At 36.5% G+C, this 20544-nt stretch overlaps 3 protein-coding genes and 1 non-coding gene across 8 annotated transcripts; 2 read left to right on the top strand and 2 right to left on the bottom strand.

Moving 5' to 3' along the window:
* The first annotated feature begins 428 nt into the window (after positions 1-428).
* On the top strand, positions 429-4822 carry LOC109160051 (probable prefoldin subunit 5). The gene is made up of 4 exons (XM_019308162.1): positions 429-762; positions 841-944; positions 1848-1925; positions 4478-4822. The coding sequence occupies exons 1-4, from the start codon at positions 546-548 to the stop codon at positions 4559-4561; spliced, it is 483 nt and encodes a 160-aa protein (XP_019163707.1). The 5' UTR covers positions 429-545; the 3' UTR covers positions 4562-4822.
* A 757-nt stretch (positions 4823-5579) lies between these two features.
* TRNAH-GUG lies at positions 5580-5651 on the bottom strand. Its single transcript has one exon. It is a non-coding gene; the product is annotated as a tRNA-His (tRNA).
* Positions 5652-10059: 4408 nt separating this feature from the next.
* LOC109160048 (dehydrodolichyl diphosphate synthase 6-like) lies at positions 10060-13004 on the bottom strand. Of its 4 annotated transcripts, XR_002050680.1 has the most exons (3): positions 12927-12944; positions 10349-11409; positions 10060-10215 (listed from the first exon to the last, which is right to left on the bottom strand). XR_002050680.1 is itself a non-coding variant. In XM_019308157.1 (2 exons), exon 2 carries the CDS (start codon positions 11368-11370, stop codon positions 10501-10503), a length of 870 nt encoding a protein of 289 aa, XP_019163702.1. In that variant the 5' UTR covers positions 11371-11444; positions 12878-13004; the 3' UTR covers positions 10060-10500. The 4 variants fall into 4 exon arrangements, 3 of the variants coding, with proteins under 3 accessions (XP_019163702.1, XP_019163703.1, XP_019163700.1); XM_019308157.1 differs by having other exon boundaries at positions 10060-11444; positions 12878-13004; XM_019308158.1 differs by having other exon boundaries at positions 10060-11409; positions 12878-13004.
* A 2692-nt stretch (positions 13005-15696) lies between these two features.
* LOC109160050 (protein-S-isoprenylcysteine O-methyltransferase B-like) lies at positions 15697-19698 on the top strand. Of its 2 annotated transcripts, XM_019308160.1 has the most exons (4): positions 15747-15779; positions 15909-15911; positions 18809-18893; positions 19014-19698. In XM_019308160.1, the coding sequence occupies exons 3-4, from the start codon at positions 18812-18814 to the stop codon at positions 19598-19600; spliced, it is 669 nt and encodes a 222-aa protein (XP_019163705.1). In that variant the 5' UTR covers positions 15747-15779; positions 15909-15911; positions 18809-18811; the 3' UTR covers positions 19601-19698. The 2 variants fall into 2 exon arrangements, with proteins under 2 accessions (XP_019163706.1, XP_019163705.1); XM_019308161.1 differs by lacking the exon at positions 18809-18893 and having other exon boundaries at positions 15697-15911; positions 18894-19698.
* Positions 19699-20544: the final 846 nt, after the last annotated feature.

Here is a 20544-nt window from a genome sequence, read left to right as displayed (position 1 = left end):
TTCATTGTCCCCGAGGGAATTACAATTCAGTGGTAGTTTGGAAAGGAAAAAAATAATATTTGTGAGCAAACCGGATACCAGTGGACCACAAGCCACTTGGTGATTATTACTACTATTATTACTACACAACAGCATTTTAGTATTTATATTACTTCTTTCCTTCTCATTTCTAATAATTATATTCTTCCGTCAAACAATGTAATTTGAATTCTTATTTTATTCTAACTTTATTTTTTAGTTCACCAAATTACAATTTATTTTCTCCTTAATTTTTTCCTCCCAACCAAACACCCTGCTAAGGCGAGAGATTAATTATCACTACCCGAATAATTCAAAAGGGTCACCTTGTAATTAAAAGATAAATTTATCATTAGGGCACAATAGAAAGACTAAAAAAGCCAATTTTGCTAGGAGTTAATTAGAATTGAAAGTTTTGGTTATTTTCACTGTTAAAAATACGATAGTTCGAATTTCATAGCAGTTTGGAGCAGGACATAGTTCAATCTTCGCCCTTAGCAGTCTCTGAGAGTGGGTTGCGAATTGCTATGGCGTCCTCGAAAGGTCCAGGAGGAGCGGCGGCGGCGGCGGCGGCAGCGGCAGCTGAGTTAGAGAAATTGAGCGTGGAGCAACTCAAAGCTGTGAAAGAGCAGACCGATCTCGAAGTCAATCTCCTCCGAGACAGCCTCAACAACATCAAAACCGCCACCGCCCGCCTCGGCGTCGCCTCCACTGCCCTTAGCGATCTCTCTCTCCGCCCCCAAGGTCTCTCTCTCTCTCTCTTCGATATTCTTCTCTCTTTTCCCCTGCCTAAACACTAAAAGTTTTACGGGTGGGTTGCAGGGAAGAAAATGTTGGTTCCTCTAACGGCGTCGCTTTATGTGCCGGGTACTCTGGATGATGCTGATAAGGTTTTGGTTGATATTGGGACTGGGTATTATGTGGAGGTTAGTAGTTTTTTCTTCTATAGTTGGAATTTTTTTTAGGTTTAATTTATATTGCTGTACAAGTTTCCATATGAGAATCATTGGATCCAAAGAATACGTGTTCTTGTAATCCAGTTTTTGTAGTTGAAATTACATTTAGCTAGTAGGTACTGGAATACTTGATTTACTAGTAAAGCTAGAATGCAAGGTATTACTGTTATGAATTAGAAATCATTAATGGAGCTTTTCCACTGTGCCATTCTTTGATGACCTAACATCAAATGCTGTGCAAATATATGACAAGTTCGTTAAAGGTTGATTAACAATCCCTTACACTTATAGTGGTGAGGGTATTCATTATTCATTTACTAATGGTGAGGGGATTTTTAATCAGTTAATCCCACTCCATCCCAAGACTCTCCCAAGACTAGAAGTTATCCAAACTTTTGGGATAAAATGGTGTGACCCCCAGATATAGAGATGGCCCAACTGTAAACCAAACCTGAGATTAAGAATTCTTAGTCCAATCCCTTCATTCCAATGAACCATACAACTTCTAAGATTTTTGGCTTACATTAGTGACCTTCATCTTGCAGCTTTTGATTTCTTGTGGCTGGATTTCTCAAGTTCATATTTTACCCAAATATATGGTCTGTTATAAGGAGATGATTGGATATCAAATAAAGATGTTCTGAGAAAGGGGTTGGAAAACCCTCCATATCATTTCTCCTAATCTCCTTATAGTCCAGTACAAGTTCTTGACTAATTAAGATACAGTGAACTGTGTTAGACACTGTATGAACAGTGTCTGCTATGAACATGACGGGGACAATACCTTTGGATCATTTTTAAATTTTTTTTTTCTTTATTAATTTCATGAGAACTTTATATCTAACATGACTTTTAATATCTTTGTTTCTTTAGAAAACTATGGCAGAAGGAAAGGATTACTGTGAGCGTAAAATAAACCTGCTACAGTCCAATTATGATCAGCTTCTTGATGTAAGTCAGAATGACCATCACCATCTTTTATTCAGTGGAATATGCATATTTGCGTTGTTATTAATACGAAGCCATAAATTGACCCATGAAATTGAATTTTTGGTTCATCCAGTTTCAACTGTTGGATCTCTGGTAGTCTGGTCTGTACATAATTATTTAATAATATATAAAAATTTCTTAATATCAATGATATAAAAATAAAGTGAAGATGGTATATATTAATCCATAAAGCAAAAAGATTTAAGCAAAGTATACAGTCAATAACCCTCAATCTCTACTCTAACAATGCTCATGGAACAATTTTAACGCCATCCAACATAGTCAATTAGAGAGTTGGAATATTAGACATAACCACAACATTAGCAAAGTTCATATCAAGTTCCATCAACCAGGTATTCCATATTTGCTATCCAAGTTTTGCAAGTCAAATTAGAAGTGAAAACATGTATAGACCATGAAGTCCAATTAAGAAATCAAATAATTTGGGCCTTCAATGCCATGGACATCATGCGTTTGGATTTTTAAGTGAAATCTAGTATTTTCTTTTTTCTCTTCGTTTTTTTTTTCCCCCTTCAATTAAGAATCCCACAGTTCAAAGAGAACTGCAGTTTGTATGGTTTTCATAACCTGTGGTTGGATCATTCAGTATTTTTATATAACCTTACTGATATTCTGCTGAGTGCTGACCCACTATTCAATTGTGGGTTGTTACCAGGGTTAGCGGGGTGTCGCCTAGGCGTCTAGGCGGTCACCGCCTCGCCTAAGTGCAAAATACAACCCAAAACCCCACAAAACATACATGGGTAGAACCTACACACTAAGGCGAGTTGACCGGTGTAATTTTCAGCCGGAGAAGACGCCGGAATCTGCCTCACGCGCCGGCGCGTGGCGTCGGAGCAGCGGCACAGCGGCGGCGCGTGGAGGCTCCGATCGCGGCGCGGTTCGAGCTCCGGCGTCGTCCTCCTGTTCCGAGCAAAGCCCACTACCTCACCCTGACATGTTATCAATAAATACTAGACTTCTCACTACTCTAGGAAAAACTATTCATCTTCTCAAAGATGACTTGAAGTAAATAGGGTTCAAAAAGGCTTCCCAAGACAAGATATTTCCAATATATACAATAAATACTAAACTTCTCATTATTCTAGGAAAAACTATTCATCTACTAAAGGCAACTTGAAGTAAATAGGCTGCCCAAGACAAGATATTTTCAATATATATGTATATATTTTATTTATTTAATACTTATTGCCTAGTCATCGCCTAGGTGGTCGCCTAGTCAACTAGTCGACTAGGCAGTTGGTGGCATCTCGCCTAGAAAGTCCGCCTTGATAACTTTGGTTGTTACAGTGTTAATAACACTGTATATTACACTGACGGGGGACTAATTCTCGGGGCTTGTTCTTTCCATAAAGTGTGAAACTTTCTCTATTTTCATTCATTAGTAACATTCCCTTTCCTAAAAGCATCAGTCATTTCTTGGCCTTTCTGCAAGGTGCAAGTATTTCCAATTTGTTGAATTTATATTTTGATTCATTTCTTTAAAAGTTTTTAACAAACACTTACTGTTAAGCTTGACATCATTGGCATGTTATTCTATAACACGGAAATTTCTGTCTACATTTTAGCTGTGTGGAAGCATCATTCATGCAAAATTTCAAGTTGTTTTATTTTCTGCCTAAAATATTACGGAACATTAAAAAGGTTGCTTCAAGAAGTTGATTTAGCTAAGTTAGTTCGTTTTAGCAACATCTTGTCCTTGTCAGTTGATCTTTATTGGGTAGCCAGCTGTTTACAAATTTGAGTTGAGTTGGTTACTTGGTTATCAAATGTTGCGTGGACACATTTTAAAGAGGTGGGGGTGGCTACAAGCTTAAAGTTTTTAAGATTTCACTAATATTTACATTAAGAATAAGCAGAGCACAATGCAACTAAATTCCAATTAAAAGATCAAGCAATTAAAAAAATTGTATAGACATCAGATAACCCATTAAACATCACTTTTGAACTTTCAAAGGATAAGGAACATGAGAGAGTCCACTGGGGCCAAGTATATACAACACAGCTCAGAACTTCCATATTTACTCATTAAACCTCTTAATAAGGAAAAGAAGAAACTTAGCTTAGCATCTTAGATGTCTCAGGTAAACATATGCATGCCCTATTTAGACTATTTAGTATCCTAAAAGTGTTAGCAGAAAGGGGAGGAAATGAAGAATTGGGTCAATGATCAAGCTGTCGATTGTGTATCGCACTATCGTGTATAAAGTTAATGGATATGCAGTTAGTTCCATTAAAAAAAAAAAGAGTCTATTCTTAATAGTTTGATCTTCACCCTCAACACGTGATCAATGACTTATTAAGTGCACTATAAATTCAGTGTTGCAAAATCTTGTGGCAATATATGTGGTAAGGAAATCCATTTCAGACAAAAATGTCATCTTTCTGGAATTTGCCTTTTCTGCTTTAGTCCATCCATATCTGGCTCTATGCGTGTCCATCCATATCTATACATTAATGCTTCCTTTAGTAACGAGTACTAATAAATGCAGGTGACGACTAAGAAGAAGAGTATTGCTGATGAAGCTGGCGTTATCTTACAAGCCAAATTGCGGCAACTTGCCTCAACACCATAAGACGTAATGTACGCCTATTCATATATGGACTGTTTCAAAGTTACAAAGGGAAATAGAACATTAACAGTACAATTGCATGTTTTAAGATCACATCAACTTCCCCTTGTTCTTTGATTTGATTGGGATAGAGAAACTTATCTAGATATTTTTCTGGTTTGATGTACTATTTAAAACAAATGGTTCAGTGTCACATCATTTTATTTTGGTCTTCCATTTTGTAGAAAAGAGATTAATAGATTATGTTCTTGACTTCTTCACTTAGAAAGAGTGCATCTTTTTTTGGTGTAACTAAGGTTGTTGGGGATTAATGGTGTCAGATGAACATATCCCAACATGGAAAATTAGAAGAATTTCCTAAATTATTCCTTCTTTCAAAAGTTGAATTCCCAACCCCAAGGGCCCGACAGAGTGAGATTTCTACTCACTTTGGGTATAAACTCCACGTTGTCACTAAACCATCTACTCACTTTGGGTATAAACTCCACGTTGTCACTAAACCATCTACTCACTTTGGGTATAATCTCTGTTGAATCATTGAGCTAAGCTCGTGCGGGTAGTAAAATATATCCAAGAATGTGACGGATTTGTTGAATCATTGAGCTAACTTCGTGCGGGCAATAAAATATATCCAGGTCTCCATGGTACTACAGCCACTTTGTTTCCTAAATTATTCCTCCCTTAATAAGTTGTAAATCACAAATTTCCACGTTGCCGAACTATATATCCACTTTTGGCAAAATCATTGAGCTAAACTCCTTAATAAATTGAGGATCACAAATTTCCGCCGCTAAACCATCCACCCACTTTGAGATTAACCTTTGCTAAATCATTGAGCTAATCTCGTGCCGGCAATAAAATATATCCAAGAATGTGGCTGCTAGGATTCGAGACCAAGTCTCCACGGCCACAACGTGGAATTCTTACCACTAAACTACAACCACTTTGTTTTCCAAATTATTCCGGCATAATCCATGTTGAATCATTGAGCTAAGCTCGTGCGGTAAAATAAATCCAAGAATGTGGCTGCTGGGATTCGAGCCCAGGTCTCCACGGCCACAACGTGGAATTCTTACCACTAAACTACAGCCACTTTGTTTCCCAAATTATTCCTCCCTCAATAAGTTGTAAATCACAAATTTCCACGTCGCCTTTGAACCTTCCATCCACTTTGGGCGTAATCTATGTCCATTGAGCTAATCTCGTGCGGGCAGTAAAATATATACAAGAATGTGGCTACTAGGATTCGAGCCCAGGTCTCCACGGCCACAACATGGAATTCTTACCACTAAATTATAGCTAGATTATTTCTTAAATTATTCCTCCCTCAATAAGTTGTAAATCACAAATTTCCACGTTGCCGCTGAACCTTCTATCCACTAAACTATAGCCACTTTGTTTCCCAAATTATTCCTCAGGTCTCCACGGCCACAACGTAGAATTCTTACCACTAAACTATAGCCCCCTCAATAAGTTGTAAAGGTCTCCACAAACTATAGCCACTTTGTTTCCCAAAATCACAAATTTCCACATTGCCGCTGAACCTTCTATCCATTATGGGCGTAATCCATGTTGAATCGTTGAGCAAAGCTCGTGCGTGTAGTAAAATACTAATCCAAGAATGTGGCTGCTAGGATTCAAGCGCAAGTCTCCACGGCCACAACGTGGAATTCTTACCACTAAACTACAACCACTTTATTTCCCAATTTATTCCCCTTAATAAGTTGTAAATCACAAATTTTCACGTTGACGCTGAACCTTCACTTTGGGCGTAATCTATGTTGAATCATTGAACAAAAATGTGGCTACTGAGATTTGAGCCCAAGTCTCCACAACCACAACATGAAATTCTTACCACTAAACTATTGCCACTAAACCTTCTATCCACTTTGGGTGTAATCTATGTTGAATCATTGAGCTAACCTCGAGCGGACAGTAAAATATATCCAACAATGTGGCTGCTGGGATTCGAGCCCAGGTCTCCACAGCCACAACGTGGAATTCTTACCACTAAACTACAACCACTTTGTTTCCTGAATTATTCTTCCCTCAATAAGAAGTTGTAAATCACAAATTTCCACGTTGTCGTCGAACCTTCTATCCACTATGGGTGTAATCCATGTTGAATCATTGAGCAAAGCTCGTGCGTGTAGTAAAATACATCCAAGAATGTGACTGTTGGGATTCAAAGGTATTGTATTAATTACGTATGAAATGCTATTACAAAGGTAAGAATTATGTAATAACAAGATATGATTAGGTATTAATTAGGTATTGTAGAATCATTGAGCTTTTGGGTTTAAAGTCACGGGGACAAATATTGTATTAATTACGGATGAAATGCTATTACAAAGGTAAGAATTATGTAATAACAAGACAAGATTGTGGATTAGGACAGATTGTCTCTCAACAATACATAAATGAGGGCTTTTATACCCAACTTTGCCACAACCCCAGAGGAAATGGTGGGAAGTTGTCTCAACTGTCTTGGACCGTAACAAATGCAGCAAGACTCGAACAACGCGGAGACCCTGCCCCTTGGCTGAGCACGGAGCTCAGCCAAGTGGCCGACCCCAGGGTGGCCGACCTTACCATGGCCAACCTCGGCTTAGGTCCAGTTCTAGTGCTCCGGGTTTGGTCCGCTCCATATTACCCCGCTCTAGGTCCATTTATAATTATTCCATCATCAGTCCCACACTCTCTGAACTGCGAGAAGTCGTCAGCGAAAGAGAGTACTCCTACTCCATGACCTTGGACAACACGACATTACTTCCTCTAAAACACAGCACTGAAGTCACATGTGTATATGTATATTTTCCTTCAACAGTTTGCACTTATATCTCTTTGCATTGCGTGAGTGAGCTCCAAAGTTTGGGGTTCGACCTCAAACAAGTGCAAGGATTTGAGCTCCACCACCTTACTCGGATCGGGCTCCAAAGCTTGATGTCCAAACTTTTCCACGGGTGCAAGAACTTGAGCTCTTGGGCCCTTCGTGCTGAGCCTTTCCACTTGAGCTCCATGCGACGAGCTCTTCACACTTGAACACCTTGAGATGAGGTCCAACCTCAAACAAACGCAAAGACTTGGGCTTCATTCGGATGAACTCCAAGGCTTGAGGTCCGCTCCGGATGAGCTCTAAGGTTTGAGGTCCAACCACAAACAAACGCAAAGGCTTGAGCTCCACTCCGGACGAGCTCTAAGGCTTGAGATCCAAACTTAAACTCAAAGACTTGGACCCCGCTTCGGATGAGCCCTAAGGCTTGAGGTCCAACCTCAAACTCAAAGACTTGGACCCCGCTTCGGATGAGCCCTAAGGCTTGAGGTCCAACCTCAAACTCCAAGACTTGGACCTCGCTTCGGATGAGCCCCAAGGCTTGAGGTCCAACTACAAACAAACGCAAAGGCTTGAGCTCCGCTCCGGACGAGCTCTAAGACTTGAGGTCCAACCTCAAACTCAAAGGCTTCGACCCCACTTCAGATGAGCTCTTTAACTTGAGCTCCTTGGGATGAACTCAAAATTAGCTTAATTAGGGTGGTCGGACCTTACTTGGTTTCAGATGTATGGCCACCTCGAGGAGGCGGGATTCAACTCCCCCACGCTCAACTTGGTTGAGCTTATGCTCGATTTGGCCTTGGACCCAAGGGGGTCGAACCCAACTCTAAGCTCGGCCTAGCATTGACATAAGGAAGTCGGGTCAAGCTCGGAGCTTAGCCTAGTTTTTACCTAGGGAGGTCGGGTCGAGCTCAGAGCTCGTCTTAGTATTGACCTAAGGACATCGGGTCGAGCTCGGAGCTCGGCCTAATTTTGACTCAAGGAGGTCGGCTATACGCCTGAGATGTCGGCCCAGGGGTTGGCCGAGCTCGGCCGACCAAGGGGTCAGCCAAGCCCGACCTCTTTGAGTGTTTTTTGTTTGTTTGTTTGTTTTTTTTTTTTTTGTTTGTTTGTTTTTTTGTTTTTTGTTTTTTTTTTGTTTTTTTTTTTTGCTTTGTTTGACGTGGTTTGCCATTAGGTCGAAGTACTTATGCTTTGGAACCGTAGCTCTTTCGTTTTGCAATAGGAGAGGTCGGTCCTCGTATCGCCCCTAGGGTATAGCGGTTTCAGGACGAAGTCATTTGACTTTAGACCCAAAAGCTCTTCTATTCGGCAGTAAGCGAGGTCAGACCTCATATCGCCCCTAGGGCTTTTAGCGATTTTAGGTCAAAGTCATTTGACTTTGGACCCAAAAGCCCTTCCGTTTGGCAATAAGCGAGGTTGAACCTCGTATCGCCCCTAGGCGTTAGCGGTTTCAGGTCGAAGTCATTCGACTTTGGACCCAAAAGTTATTCCATTTGGCAATAGGCGAAGTCGGTATCGCCCCTAGGGTACTAGTTGTTATAGGTCGAAGTCTCTCGACTTTGGACCCAAGGTGGCCAAGTCGGCCGAGACCATTCGCACAGACAGAGGTCGATCGAGAACCCCGACCAACAAAGTTGATGGATTCATGGGGAGGTCGACCAGACTAGGGAAGTCCTCTTTTTATTTTATTTTTTTGTCTGACCAATTTTTTTCCCCTCTTTTTCCTTCTTCTCTCCCTCTCCTCTCTCTCTTTCCTAATTGACACCTCAAAAATCACAAAAAAAAAACTACTCCTATTAAAGTTGCTCTAACAATAGTCTTTAAAATCAATTTTGGCCCCACAAAAATATACTTCGAAAGCTTTTATCAAGACAAAATTACTTTTGAAAACTTTACAAATAATGTAAGCTTTGAATATACATGCAATTCCCTCCTTGCCGAACTCCATCATATAGAATGAGGGGATGAATATTGAATAGTGAAAGTATAGTATAGGGCATAAATATTTTTATATGAAAATTTGAATCAAAAAATATTATGAATCTTTTTGAACAATGTTAAACCCAACTCCATTGTATGGCAATGGTACATGTGCAAGATTGATTGACAATGATGGTAAATATTTAACGCTTATCTTTGATATATATATTTTTTTTTTTCCTTTTGTTAAATGTTTATTTGTGGAAAAATTTCGAACATTTGTCTTATGATAATTATATCCAAACTTTAAAATTTGGTGAAAAAATTTAAACATTTGTGTTTTGTAACAATTAACTCTCAACCTTAAAAAGCAATTTAATTATCTTGATTTATGTATCATTTGTGACTATAATATTGAACATACTTTTATATATGTAAAAAAAAAATGGAAAAGTTTAATTTGGTTGACGTGAATAGTCGTGCACTCTCATCCCTTAAAAGAGGTCGGGAGTTCGAGGTTGGGAGTTCAAACCGCCTCTCGTATAGAAAAACCAATCTGGCCATCACTTTGCCCTTTAATTTTACTAAATACATATATAAATTTTTGAAAAGTTTAATAGTTTACTAAATACATATATAAATTTGGTTATCTTAGACCAGGAATTACGGTGTAACATATATCCCTAGAGCTGTTTATAATTTAAAAATAAAATAAAATAAAAAGGGAAAGATGCCAATTTTATTTCCTAAATATAGTTTACAGGTCAAGTCAATTAAAAAAAGAGCATAGATTACTTTTAACATACAAAAAAACTCACATAAAATCTGATGAAATATGTCCAGCTCCAGAAGAAGAACCAAACCATGGAGTTCAGAGGCCACGAGGCAGATAAACAGAATGCTGGACAGGCAATCTAAGCGTAAACAGGGATGAAATCCATATTGATACAACACAGTCTATGTTTAGATATAGTGGGAGATGCATATAATGATTGGCTATAGAACAGTAAATTCTCCAGATAGCGTTTACTTACATCCAGTTCTGTGTGAATGTATCTATCGTCATCGTCTTCACCCAAGGGCGAGAATCGAGATCACCAAAAACAAGTCCCAACCCGATCTTTGTAGAGGAAATCTCATTCCACAATGACTATGACCCCTAAATGAACTTATCCCGCCTAAAAAATTATGTTTCCTTTTCTTTCCCCTTAAGGTAGGAGTAGTTCCGTTGGAAATCCAAAACTGCCCAAACCAAATGCCGGAAACCTATTTCTGGCCAAAGGGCGGTGGGAGAGTAAAGAAGACACTTTGCACTCTGCCATAGTAAGAAATTGCTTAAACGAGTTTCCCCGGAGGTACGTATTATGATATCAGGATCGGGAACAACAGCCATATACATATGTCTATCAATATCTCTCGAGCCAATAAGATTCTCAATCTTATCATTTCCATTCAAATGTTCTGTTATATCATTTCGGGCAGAATTTCGATTTTTTTCACTGATTTCCTTCCATTTTTCTTCACATGATTGCTCAACAGCATGTACAATCTCATCCGTTGATGTGTAGGCAACACAGATTGATAGAGTGGCGTTTGAGTTACCTGCAGTTACCGCCATAGCCCTCTCTGCTGCTGACCTAACAGGGTCACTCAAAAGTTTTAAGTTCCCCTGAAAATAAACTCGGATTCCATAGTGGTTCACTATGCTTTGCTCTTTAATCATCTCTTCAATCTTTTCCTGCATCAGGTGCATAAGGGATCCAACTTCTTCAGGGCGCCTTTTGAAGTTTTCAATACTAAAGGCATAAACAGTTATGTAATTCACACCGAGCTCATAGCAATATTTTAGCATATTCATAAGAGCAGAAAACCCAGCCCTATGCCCATCCCCCTCTTCCAAAGTCTGCTTCTTAGCATATCGTCGATTTCCATCCATTATAAACGCAATATGGCTAGGAATTGGACCAACAGAAAGTACTGAAAAAATGCACTTCCGGAGGAAACAACACGCATTTTCTAGCAGTTGGTTTGTTTGTTTACCACTCTCGCTCACCATATTGAACCTCAATCCAGTCTCAGACGCAGCAACGCAAACCTGATAAATGTAGTAGAAACTTCAAGATCTGTCAACTGCACTAAAGAAAAAAGTGCATCTTAAAATAAGTAACAAACAAGAACTTATGTTATTTTCAAAAAAAAAAAAAAGAACTTATGTTTACATCCTTAAAACAATGACTTCATGTTCCAAACTAGGGTGCAAACAAGTTGAGGCGAGCTCAAGCTTTAAAATTTAAGCTCGCGTTCAGCTTGCTAATTTTCATATGGCTCGAGCTCGAATTCGAGCCCGAGCTCGAGTTTGAGGTTGAGTTCGACTTGTAACTGCAAAATGCTACTATTAAAATTATAAATTGATATATCCCAACATAAATAATAAAAACTAGATAAAATTTAGAGTTCAAAGAAAATATATAAAAGTTCTGTTACACTAGGCATAAAAACCAGTAAATAAGTTGATTCCAACCAAACAAGGATCATTACAAAAGTTGATTCCAGCCTGTTACCAAATTCCTTTCTTACTTGTCACAAGCACACAATACAGAACCATAGAAGAAATATTTGGACAAGACACAATTAGTAGTCTTAGCACGCAGGAAATACAAGTAAAGAAATGGCAAAAAGTCCCATATCCACTTGCCCAATCCATTTAACATTAAATCAACCTGATGAATAGCAGGATTAATTTAGCAGATGAATATCAGTAACAAGTAGAAAGTGATTCTTTAGGAAGAGCCTTGTTCATATTCATGGTTGAAAAAATTGTTAGGCGCTCCTCGGGCGCCTAAGTGGCGATTAATAGGGGCCCATGTATTTTTTTATTTTTTTTTTAAAAAATTGTTTAAAATTTTACATTTATTAAGACTAATAATTATAAAATATTTAATACTTTAATAGTTAATACTAAAATATTAAATATTAACCTAAAAAACATCTAGAGTTTGAACAATTTATGGTTGAGTGAAATAGCCAATTAAAAAAAAAAATTAACAATAGCTAAATGGCCGACTAGGCAGCCTAGGAGGTCTAGGCGGTCGTCTAGGCGGTCAGCGCCTAAGCGGCCGCCTATACCACCGATTATAGTGATACGCTAAGCGGCCCACCAACGCCTAGCGCCTAGGCGCCGATTAATCAGAGCCTAAGCAGGATTTTTGCAGCACGGTTCATATTACATATTATGAGCCTTGTTCAACTCCATCCCTCCACTGGAACTATCACCCATCAGCAAAATCTTTTAATTCTAAATTCATGCTAGTAAATTGCAATTGAATGTTGTTCATTCTCATCTTATCACAGTTCAGTTTCATATAAAAGCTCAAGCAAAGAGATCATAGCAATCAACACCCTTGTTATTGTCATTTATCTTGGTTCATGCCACCACATCATATGCATTTTTTTATTAACTGGATTATTGAATAAAATCACAAACTTGGATCTCTTGTTAGCAATTATGATGATCAAAGTAATAAAATTATGAAACTAGGCTAGCAATAATGATCTGGACTTACAACATATTGCAATCACTTGAATTATTGATAGTTCTGGGATTAGTGATACCATTTTCCACGAGCTGAAACCTTCAGAGCCATGGGCTGAGCACGGGAGCAAGGTCCACCAGTAGCAATCTTGTGAGGTTGCAGGAAATAGAACGAACAGGTGAAACAAAATAACACTCGCCAAGCTGTTGTCCGCCGGAGTAATGCCGGAAGTGATAGGGATAAGGGTGTATCGCCGACGGCCGTTGACGTGAGTGACTAAGGAGTAAGGGAAGGCGGAGGAGGTGTGTCACTGTGGCTGTGTCTTTAGATTGAGAAATTTTAGGGCTTTGAATGTTAAAATTAAAATTAATTCTATTTTTTTTTTCAAGATTTATAGATTTATATATTATAAAGAGTTAATTTTTAAAATAGTTCTTCGACTTTAATCTTTTTTCAAATTGGTCTCTTAATTTTTAATTTTTTAAAATAAGACATTCCATTTTAAAATTTTAAGTCAAAATAATTTAGATTTGACGTTAATTTGATGTTAAAATGAAAGGTAAAACTGTAAATTTAGATTTTACACTTTAATTTAAAATAATATGTGATTCCTTTCAGCAGTCGGCGCACATATTTCTTCAAATTAGGTTTTTGTTCTTTTAAATCTGCAATTAAAATGTGGGATAATCAACTAGAAGGGTACAAAATTCATCTTCGACTTGATCTACAAACTTCCAAGGCAAACATTTCTAGCCTTGATAAAGCTTGTTTTGTAGTCAATAGTTCATGCAGAGACCCACAATTGATTTTACTAAAATATATTCTCCCACATTAAAATAATGTTGTGTGTCTATTAAGTATTATAACTCCCTAAGGCAAAGATTTATAGCTTTCTAGTTGATAAAGCGAGTTTTGTAGCCCATGATTCATGCAGAGACCCATAATTAATTTTAGTAAAATATATTCTCCCACCTTAAAATAATGTTTTGTGTCTATTAAGTATTATAATAAAGAGTACACTATTGGGTCACACAAGTAAGGAACATTAACTTTAAGCCACTATATAAGCACTTGTAAGCAAAAGTCTAAATATCAAGATGTGAGAAATATGTTTATTGACCATGAAGAAAAGTTACATGCTTATTAGTATGACCACCACAACCACCATCATTGTATATTATAAATATTTTAAATAAAAAGTAATTATGCTCATTTTCCAAAAAAATAAACCAAACACACCAAAACAATTTTATGAAATGCAACCAAACATTATAAAGGAACATGTTTTATAAGAGGTCATTTTTTTTTGTTTTCCAAACACACCCTAAGGGCTCGTTTTGTTCGCGAAAAATATTTTAAGGAAAGTGGAATTGAAATTCCATGGAAAAATAATTACTAGGAAGATGAATTTCCTTCTTTGGTTGGTGAAAAAAAAATTACTGGGAATACTAATTCTATTGTTTGGTTAGATTTGGAATTGTAAGGAATAACAAGTATAAAGACCTATATACCCCTACAAATTAATAAAAGTAATATAATTAAAAAAGTAAACAAGGGTAAAATAGGCATTCCATCTCACTTTTTCTTCTCATCTCCCTAACCAAGGATTTTGTTTTCCTCAAATTTGAAGAATTCATTTTCCAAATAGAAAATGAATTCAATGAACCAAACACAAGAAAACAGCATTTTCCTCCACTAAGGGGGCATTTAGTTCAGGTTATATAACATAACCAAGGGAATGTGACATTCCAAAGCTCACATTCCGATATTTGGTTCATATTATCTTAGGGAATCTAACATTCCCAAGGAATGTCACATTCCATCCACATAGGATTTTGAAGGGAATGTGATTCCCTTCAAAATCTTAGGTAATGTAACCTTGGTTATGTTAGTTTATTATATATATATATATATATATATATATATATATATATATATATATATATAATTAATTAATTTTGTAATTATATATATTTTTTATTTTTATTATGTTATGTCAGCCGTATAAAATAATTTTGTTTCTCACGTTCAAGATTTTAGTTAATATTTTAAAATTGTAATTATATATGATACTGTTATCTTATTTATTTATTTAAATTTTTAAATTTATTAAAATATATGAAAATATGTTAAGGATATTATAGTGTGTATAAAAGATAATCTTAAATACCAAGTGGCTTGTAGTTCACTGGTATCGGGTTGCTCCTCTAAGTGGGAGGTGTAAGGTTTGAACCTCATTTGAGGTAAATAGTGTGTATATGTAGGGTATCCCCCTCCCTTATAATAATAATAATAATAATAAAGATAATCATAAACCAACATGATTATATTACATACCCCAATGTAATATGACATTTCGTGAACCAAACGACCCCTAAGGGGATGTTTGGTTCATGGAAAATATTTTCCTTAAAGTGAAGGAAAATGTTATTTGGTTCATGGAATTTATTTTCCATTGAAAAATGAATTCCTCAAATTTGAGGAAAACAAAATCCTTGGTTGGACCAAGGACTTTGTTTTCCATGAAAGATGGGAAGAAAAAGTGAATGGATTGTCTATTTTACTCTTGTTTTCTTTTTTTTTTTAATTATATTACTTTTATTAATTTGTATGGGCATATAGGTCTTTATACTCATTATTCCTTACAATTCTAAATCTAACCAAACAATAGAATTAGTATTCACAGTAATTTTTTTTTACCATCCAAATAATGAAATTCATCTTCCTAATAATTGTTTTTATATTGAATTCCAATTTCACTCCCCTTAAAATATTTTCCCCAAACCAAACAATCATCCCCTAAGTAAAAATTGATAAATTATTACAAAAATACGCACATTAAAATATGAATTGGAATCTCTAGTGTCTTGTTCGCCTCTTTGCTCTGGCGTTATCCATTTCTCCCTCTATCTCCGTGAATCCGATTCACATAGTGCCACAACGCTTGTCACCGGTTACCGACGAATCGACGAGCGGTGCCTCTTCTTTCTTATTAGTAACGCCCTATTTGGAGTCTCCATCTTGTATCTACCCGATCGGACCCGTCTACGGTCATACAAAGCTGGTAAGGAAATTCTTGTTATGATGTTAATCTTTTTGGAATTAGAATTTTGAAGGTTATGAATCAATATTTTGATTTTTACTGCCTCTTTGTTACATTTTTGTTAGCTTCAGAGTTTCTGCATTGTAGATACTTTCTGGATTAAATTATTTGAATTTTTTATTGAATTATAGTGCTTCAAATTTTGTGATTAAATTTCTTTTTCAATTTTAAAAGAGTATTTTCGATGTCTTCATCAAAATGTGATATCTCATGATCCCCGAATGCACACCAACTGTTAATGGGAATTATAAGCAGTCTTTGTTTCTGTCTCTCTGATATGCACACCAAGTGTTTGTTAAAAATCAGTAAAGAAGTAGTTTCCAAGAATAAATTAAAGAGGGGATATTACTGAAGAAATTTTAAGAGAAATCATGGAGACTTTTATCTAGCTGACTATTTATACTGCTGGTTTGTGTTGTTGTGCATAACGTCTTGAAGGATTATAGTTATCAAAATGGGTTGGACTTGCCCTACTCGTCTGTCACATGATAAAGGTGGGTTTGGTTTAGGAATGACAATTGTACCTGATGAGGAACATGAATCCCTGCCTTGTGGGATCGGGATTAATTTTCAATTCCTGTCGAGGTTTCCTCCCATCCCCATCCCAATCTCTCTATATTTAGGGGTGAGCAAAACTGCGGTTAACCGCCCGATAACCGATAACCAAACCGATCAAAAAATTCGATTTTCGGTCGGTTTCGGTTATTGATGTTATAAAAATTTGGTTATTTGGCGGTTATTTATTTTTGGCTTCAGTCAATTATTTGGCGATTTTTTGTTTTTTTTTAATTTTTCAGTTTTCATTCTCTGTTTTTTATTTTATGTTTTTAGTTTAGAAAACTTGTTTGCTAACACTAATTTTTTAAAATTTATTTATAAAATTAACACAAGTTTAATTTTGAGTGATTTTTAAACCTTATATTTAAAATATTTTTGAACCTTGTGCATAACTTCTTGAAGGACCTAGAAGTATCTGCATCGTAACTGAATATGGTGTTGCATCTGGGTTATTTGAAGCTTTTGTGTGATAGTACTGTAAATTGGCGTATATAATATATTTGACATCATGCATCTGTTGTGTAGTTAGGACTTGGAATACTGTGAGCCTTTGTGAGCCCTGTCTAGAAATTCATCAAATTTGTTGTGTAGTTAATTTCGTCACAACCACAAGTCAGATTCATCACAGTTAGTCAATTTGAATTTAGATCAATTTAGGGGTGAGCAAAATATTGGTTAACCGCCTGATAACCTATAGGCTATAACCAATAACCAAACCGACCGAAAAAGTCGGTTTTCGGTCATTGATGTTAAAATATTATTTTCGGTATTTCAGTTATTTTACGGTTATTGGATTCGGTCTGTGACCAATAACCAATATGTATGTGTGTGTGTGTCTATATATATATATATCCAATGGGCTAATATGGTGATTTCATCCTGCCAATGGCCAATAGTCATCCAAATATGAAATATCCAATAGCCCAAGCCCAAAATAATGCTCAACACAAAATAAAAAACACAAAATACTGAAATGACATAGCCCTAAATCCCTAATCCCTTCATTCCCGATTTCCCTTGGCTTCTGGCTCTGCAGCTCTGCTTCTCCATTCGACCATTCCACAGCCCACAGACGAGCATGAATCCATGACGGTTTTCTGGTCTTTCGACGAGTCTACGACTCTGCCGCTCACCGCCTCACGCTCACAGCCCAGTGCCCCTCAGTCCCTCACAGCCTACGCACTCGACACTTCTCCCTTGTCTCTGGTCTCTCTGCCCACGGCTTATGTTTGCTGGCTTGCTGCAATAGAATTACAACAGGTTTGCTGTTCAGGGCTTGAAATTGTTAAAAAATGTAGTTATAAACATTTGTAGAGTTTTACTTCTACCAGGATTTGGAAAGCATTCACCTGCATATCTTCATTGTCATTTTATTAGATTTTCTATGCTTTAGTTGATCAAACACTTTTTTTGAGAGCAGCCATCCTCAGTTAGATAAATATTTGAAATATTTTGATGTCATTTTATCAGATTTTATGTCAATTTCTGTATGTTGTGTTTGAAATGTTTGGATGGTGTGTTTGAAATATTTTATGTAAACTTGTATGTTTGAAATAATTGTTCATTGTGTGTTTGAAACTTGTCGATTTTTCGGTCGGTTATGACAGTCCAAATTTTCAATCGATTTTTCAGTCGGTTATGTAACCGACTGACCGTTTGCTCAATCAATTTGATGTAGAAGAACTAAGTTGAATTTTACATACAAAATCAGTGAATTCACCTACTTGGGGCTCACACTAGCAAGGTGAGTCTAGGCCCATGACATAATTTACATTGCAACCTTTGTTTTAATTCCATGTTACACTAGGTAATAACTTCAACTCTTTTCCTGAAGTACAACTCTTTACTTAATTTTCAGTTGAGTAAAGCCCTTAGAGCTCCAATGAAGAGCCAATCCCTCAGAACATGTTCTATTTGTATTTGTTGATACTTTACTGGTGCACTCCAATCTTTTTTTACCACTAGGTTAATCCCCTTTATTAATGAATTAGATACTAATTTGTTTTTTAGATTTCTTAATAATGGTAACGATTTAACATTCTGCTATATTGTACACATTAAACCTTAAGACTTGATTGTAGCAGTTTGGTGAAGAGTGTCTTTGAAATTTGTCTGTAAACTATCAATTTTCAACATATCAAAATTTTGTATGTGTAACTCTTACATGCCATGCCATGGAATCTGATGTTTTATGCTTCAGCAATGTTTGTGACTTGAAATTTTGTTGCATCTCTGTTTTTTATTTTCTTTCAGACCTGACTTGCCCTTTGACATATGATTATATTTACATTATATTGCAGAAAATGTCATTCTTAAAAGATCTTTGCTTTGATTGTGAGGCCCAGTTTATGTCACTGGTTTTACACAGCTCTTCAACATTTTCAGGTCTGAATTAGAGTTCAGAATGCAACTTTTCTTAATTCACATTCTTACATGATTCGGTTTAAGTCTCATTGAAGTTCTTCCAAGGAGCGGTTTGTCTATTGACTTAGCCTAAAATGACAGAAATTTTTAGCTACACGGCATTAAGACAATTATTGCAAATGTTCTTTGCAATAATGTTCTTCCATGTTTCTGAGTATCTTCTTGCAATCACCATTCACGGGAAGTCAAAAGTAACTCTCAAGTCCCTTCTGATCAGCAGAAACTATGCAATGGCCATGATCTTCTGCCTGTTAGAGTACCTCGTCGAAATATACTTCTTTCCTCAGATGAAGGAACATTGGTTGATAAGCAATACGGGTCTGGCAATGGTTATTATAGGTGAGATAATCAGGAAGCTAGCTATTGTAACTGCCGGTCAGGCCTTTACTCATCTCATAAAACTCTATCACGAGGAACATCATAAGCTAGTTACTGACGGAATCTATGGATACATACGCCATCCCAGCTATTGTGGTTTCTTGATCTGGTCTGTTGGTACTCAAATCATGCTTTGCAACCCAATTTCAACCATTGGATTTGCGGTAGTTGTCTGGCGATTCTTCTACGAGAGGATACCCTACGAGGAATTTTTCTTGAGGCAGTTTTTCGGTAGCCAGTACGAAAATTATGCCAAAGGAGTTCCTTCTGGAGTTCCATTTGTGAAGTGATGCTCTTACATTTTGTTAGTAAGACATTCGACTTGTCGGTAACATGTGGATTGGCAATGCTAGTTTTGTGAAATGGCCAAATATCATGTTTCCACCCTTATATGTTTCTCTCGCGGCTTATGTTTTGTTTGATGTTTTTCATTCCAGAGTGAGTGAGTAACCGGTGACTTGGTTTAAGTATTAATCTGTGAGTATAATGTTTGAACTTCGTTTTATATATGCAGAATGTTTTTTTTTTTTTTTTTTTTTTTTTTTTTTTTTTTTTTTTTTTTTCAGTTTAATTTTGACTTGTTAGTATGGTCATATGGATTAGGTCCCAATGAGAACATGTTTCAGGTAAAGGTGTGAATTAATCTCATACATGCATCTTGGTAGATCAAGGTGGTTTTAAAATAAGGATAAAAAGACATGGTTAATTTTAGGAAGAGTTAATTCTGTATTTAGTCCTCAAACTATCATTATTTTCAATTTTAGTCTTTACTTTTAAAATTATCAAATTTAATCACTCAATATTAAATTAAATCTTTTTCAATTTTAATTTACCATTAGTTTTGTTTTGTTTTGTTTTGTTTTTTTTTTTTTGTTTTTTTTTTGTTTTTTGTTTTTGTATGTATGAATTATTAATATTGAATTGGAAAGTCATGATCATTGTGTCAATTGTTTCTTACACCTAAAAAAAACCAAAGCTCTAATTTTCTTATTGTAGCCGTCTTAATTTTACTGTTAATATTAATGATTCACATAAGAAAAAATAATTCAATACTTAATGACTAAATTTAGTCAAGATAATTGAAAATGTGTGATACTCAGATGACTAAATTTAGAATTAACGCTTTTAGGCTGTGTTGCAAAAATTGCGTCGATTAATCAGCGCTAGGCGGCGTCCGGCCGTGTCGACATTCTCTGTGGGTGGCTGCCTAGGCGGGCTAGACAGCCTATACGGT

The sequence above is a fragment of the Ipomoea nil genome, unplaced genomic scaffold, assembly GCF_001879475.1.
Source record: "Ipomoea nil cultivar Tokyo-kokei standard unplaced genomic scaffold, Asagao_1.1 scaffold2845, whole genome shotgun sequence".
NCBI lineage: Eukaryota > Viridiplantae > Streptophyta > Magnoliopsida > Solanales > Convolvulaceae > Ipomoea > Ipomoea nil.
The sequence above is the reverse complement of the archived record's forward strand: the minus strand, read 5'-3'. Positions and strand labels throughout refer to the sequence as shown.

Bases quoted from the DNA above. Each gene is read 5' to 3' on its own strand.
- LOC109160051 (XM_019308162.1), top strand. From the start codon at position 546: ATGGCGTCCTCGAAAGGTCCAGGAGGAGCGGCGGCGGCGGCGGCGGCA. The intron at 763-840 runs GTCTCTCTCTCT...GGTGGGTTGCAG, and splicing joins TCTCTCTCTCCGCCCCCAAG to GGAAGAAAATGTTGGTTCCT. The intron at 945-1,847 runs GTTAGTAGTTTT...TTGTTTCTTTAG, and splicing joins GGACTGGGTATTATGTGGAG to AAAACTATGGCAGAAGGAAA.
- LOC109160050 (XM_019308160.1), top strand. From the start codon at position 18,812: ATGTCATTCTTAAAAGATCTTTGCTTTGATTGTGAGGCCCAGTTTATG. The intron at 18,894-19,013 runs GTCTGAATTAGA...CTAAAATGACAG, and splicing joins CAGCTCTTCAACATTTTCAG to AAATTTTTAGCTACACGGCA.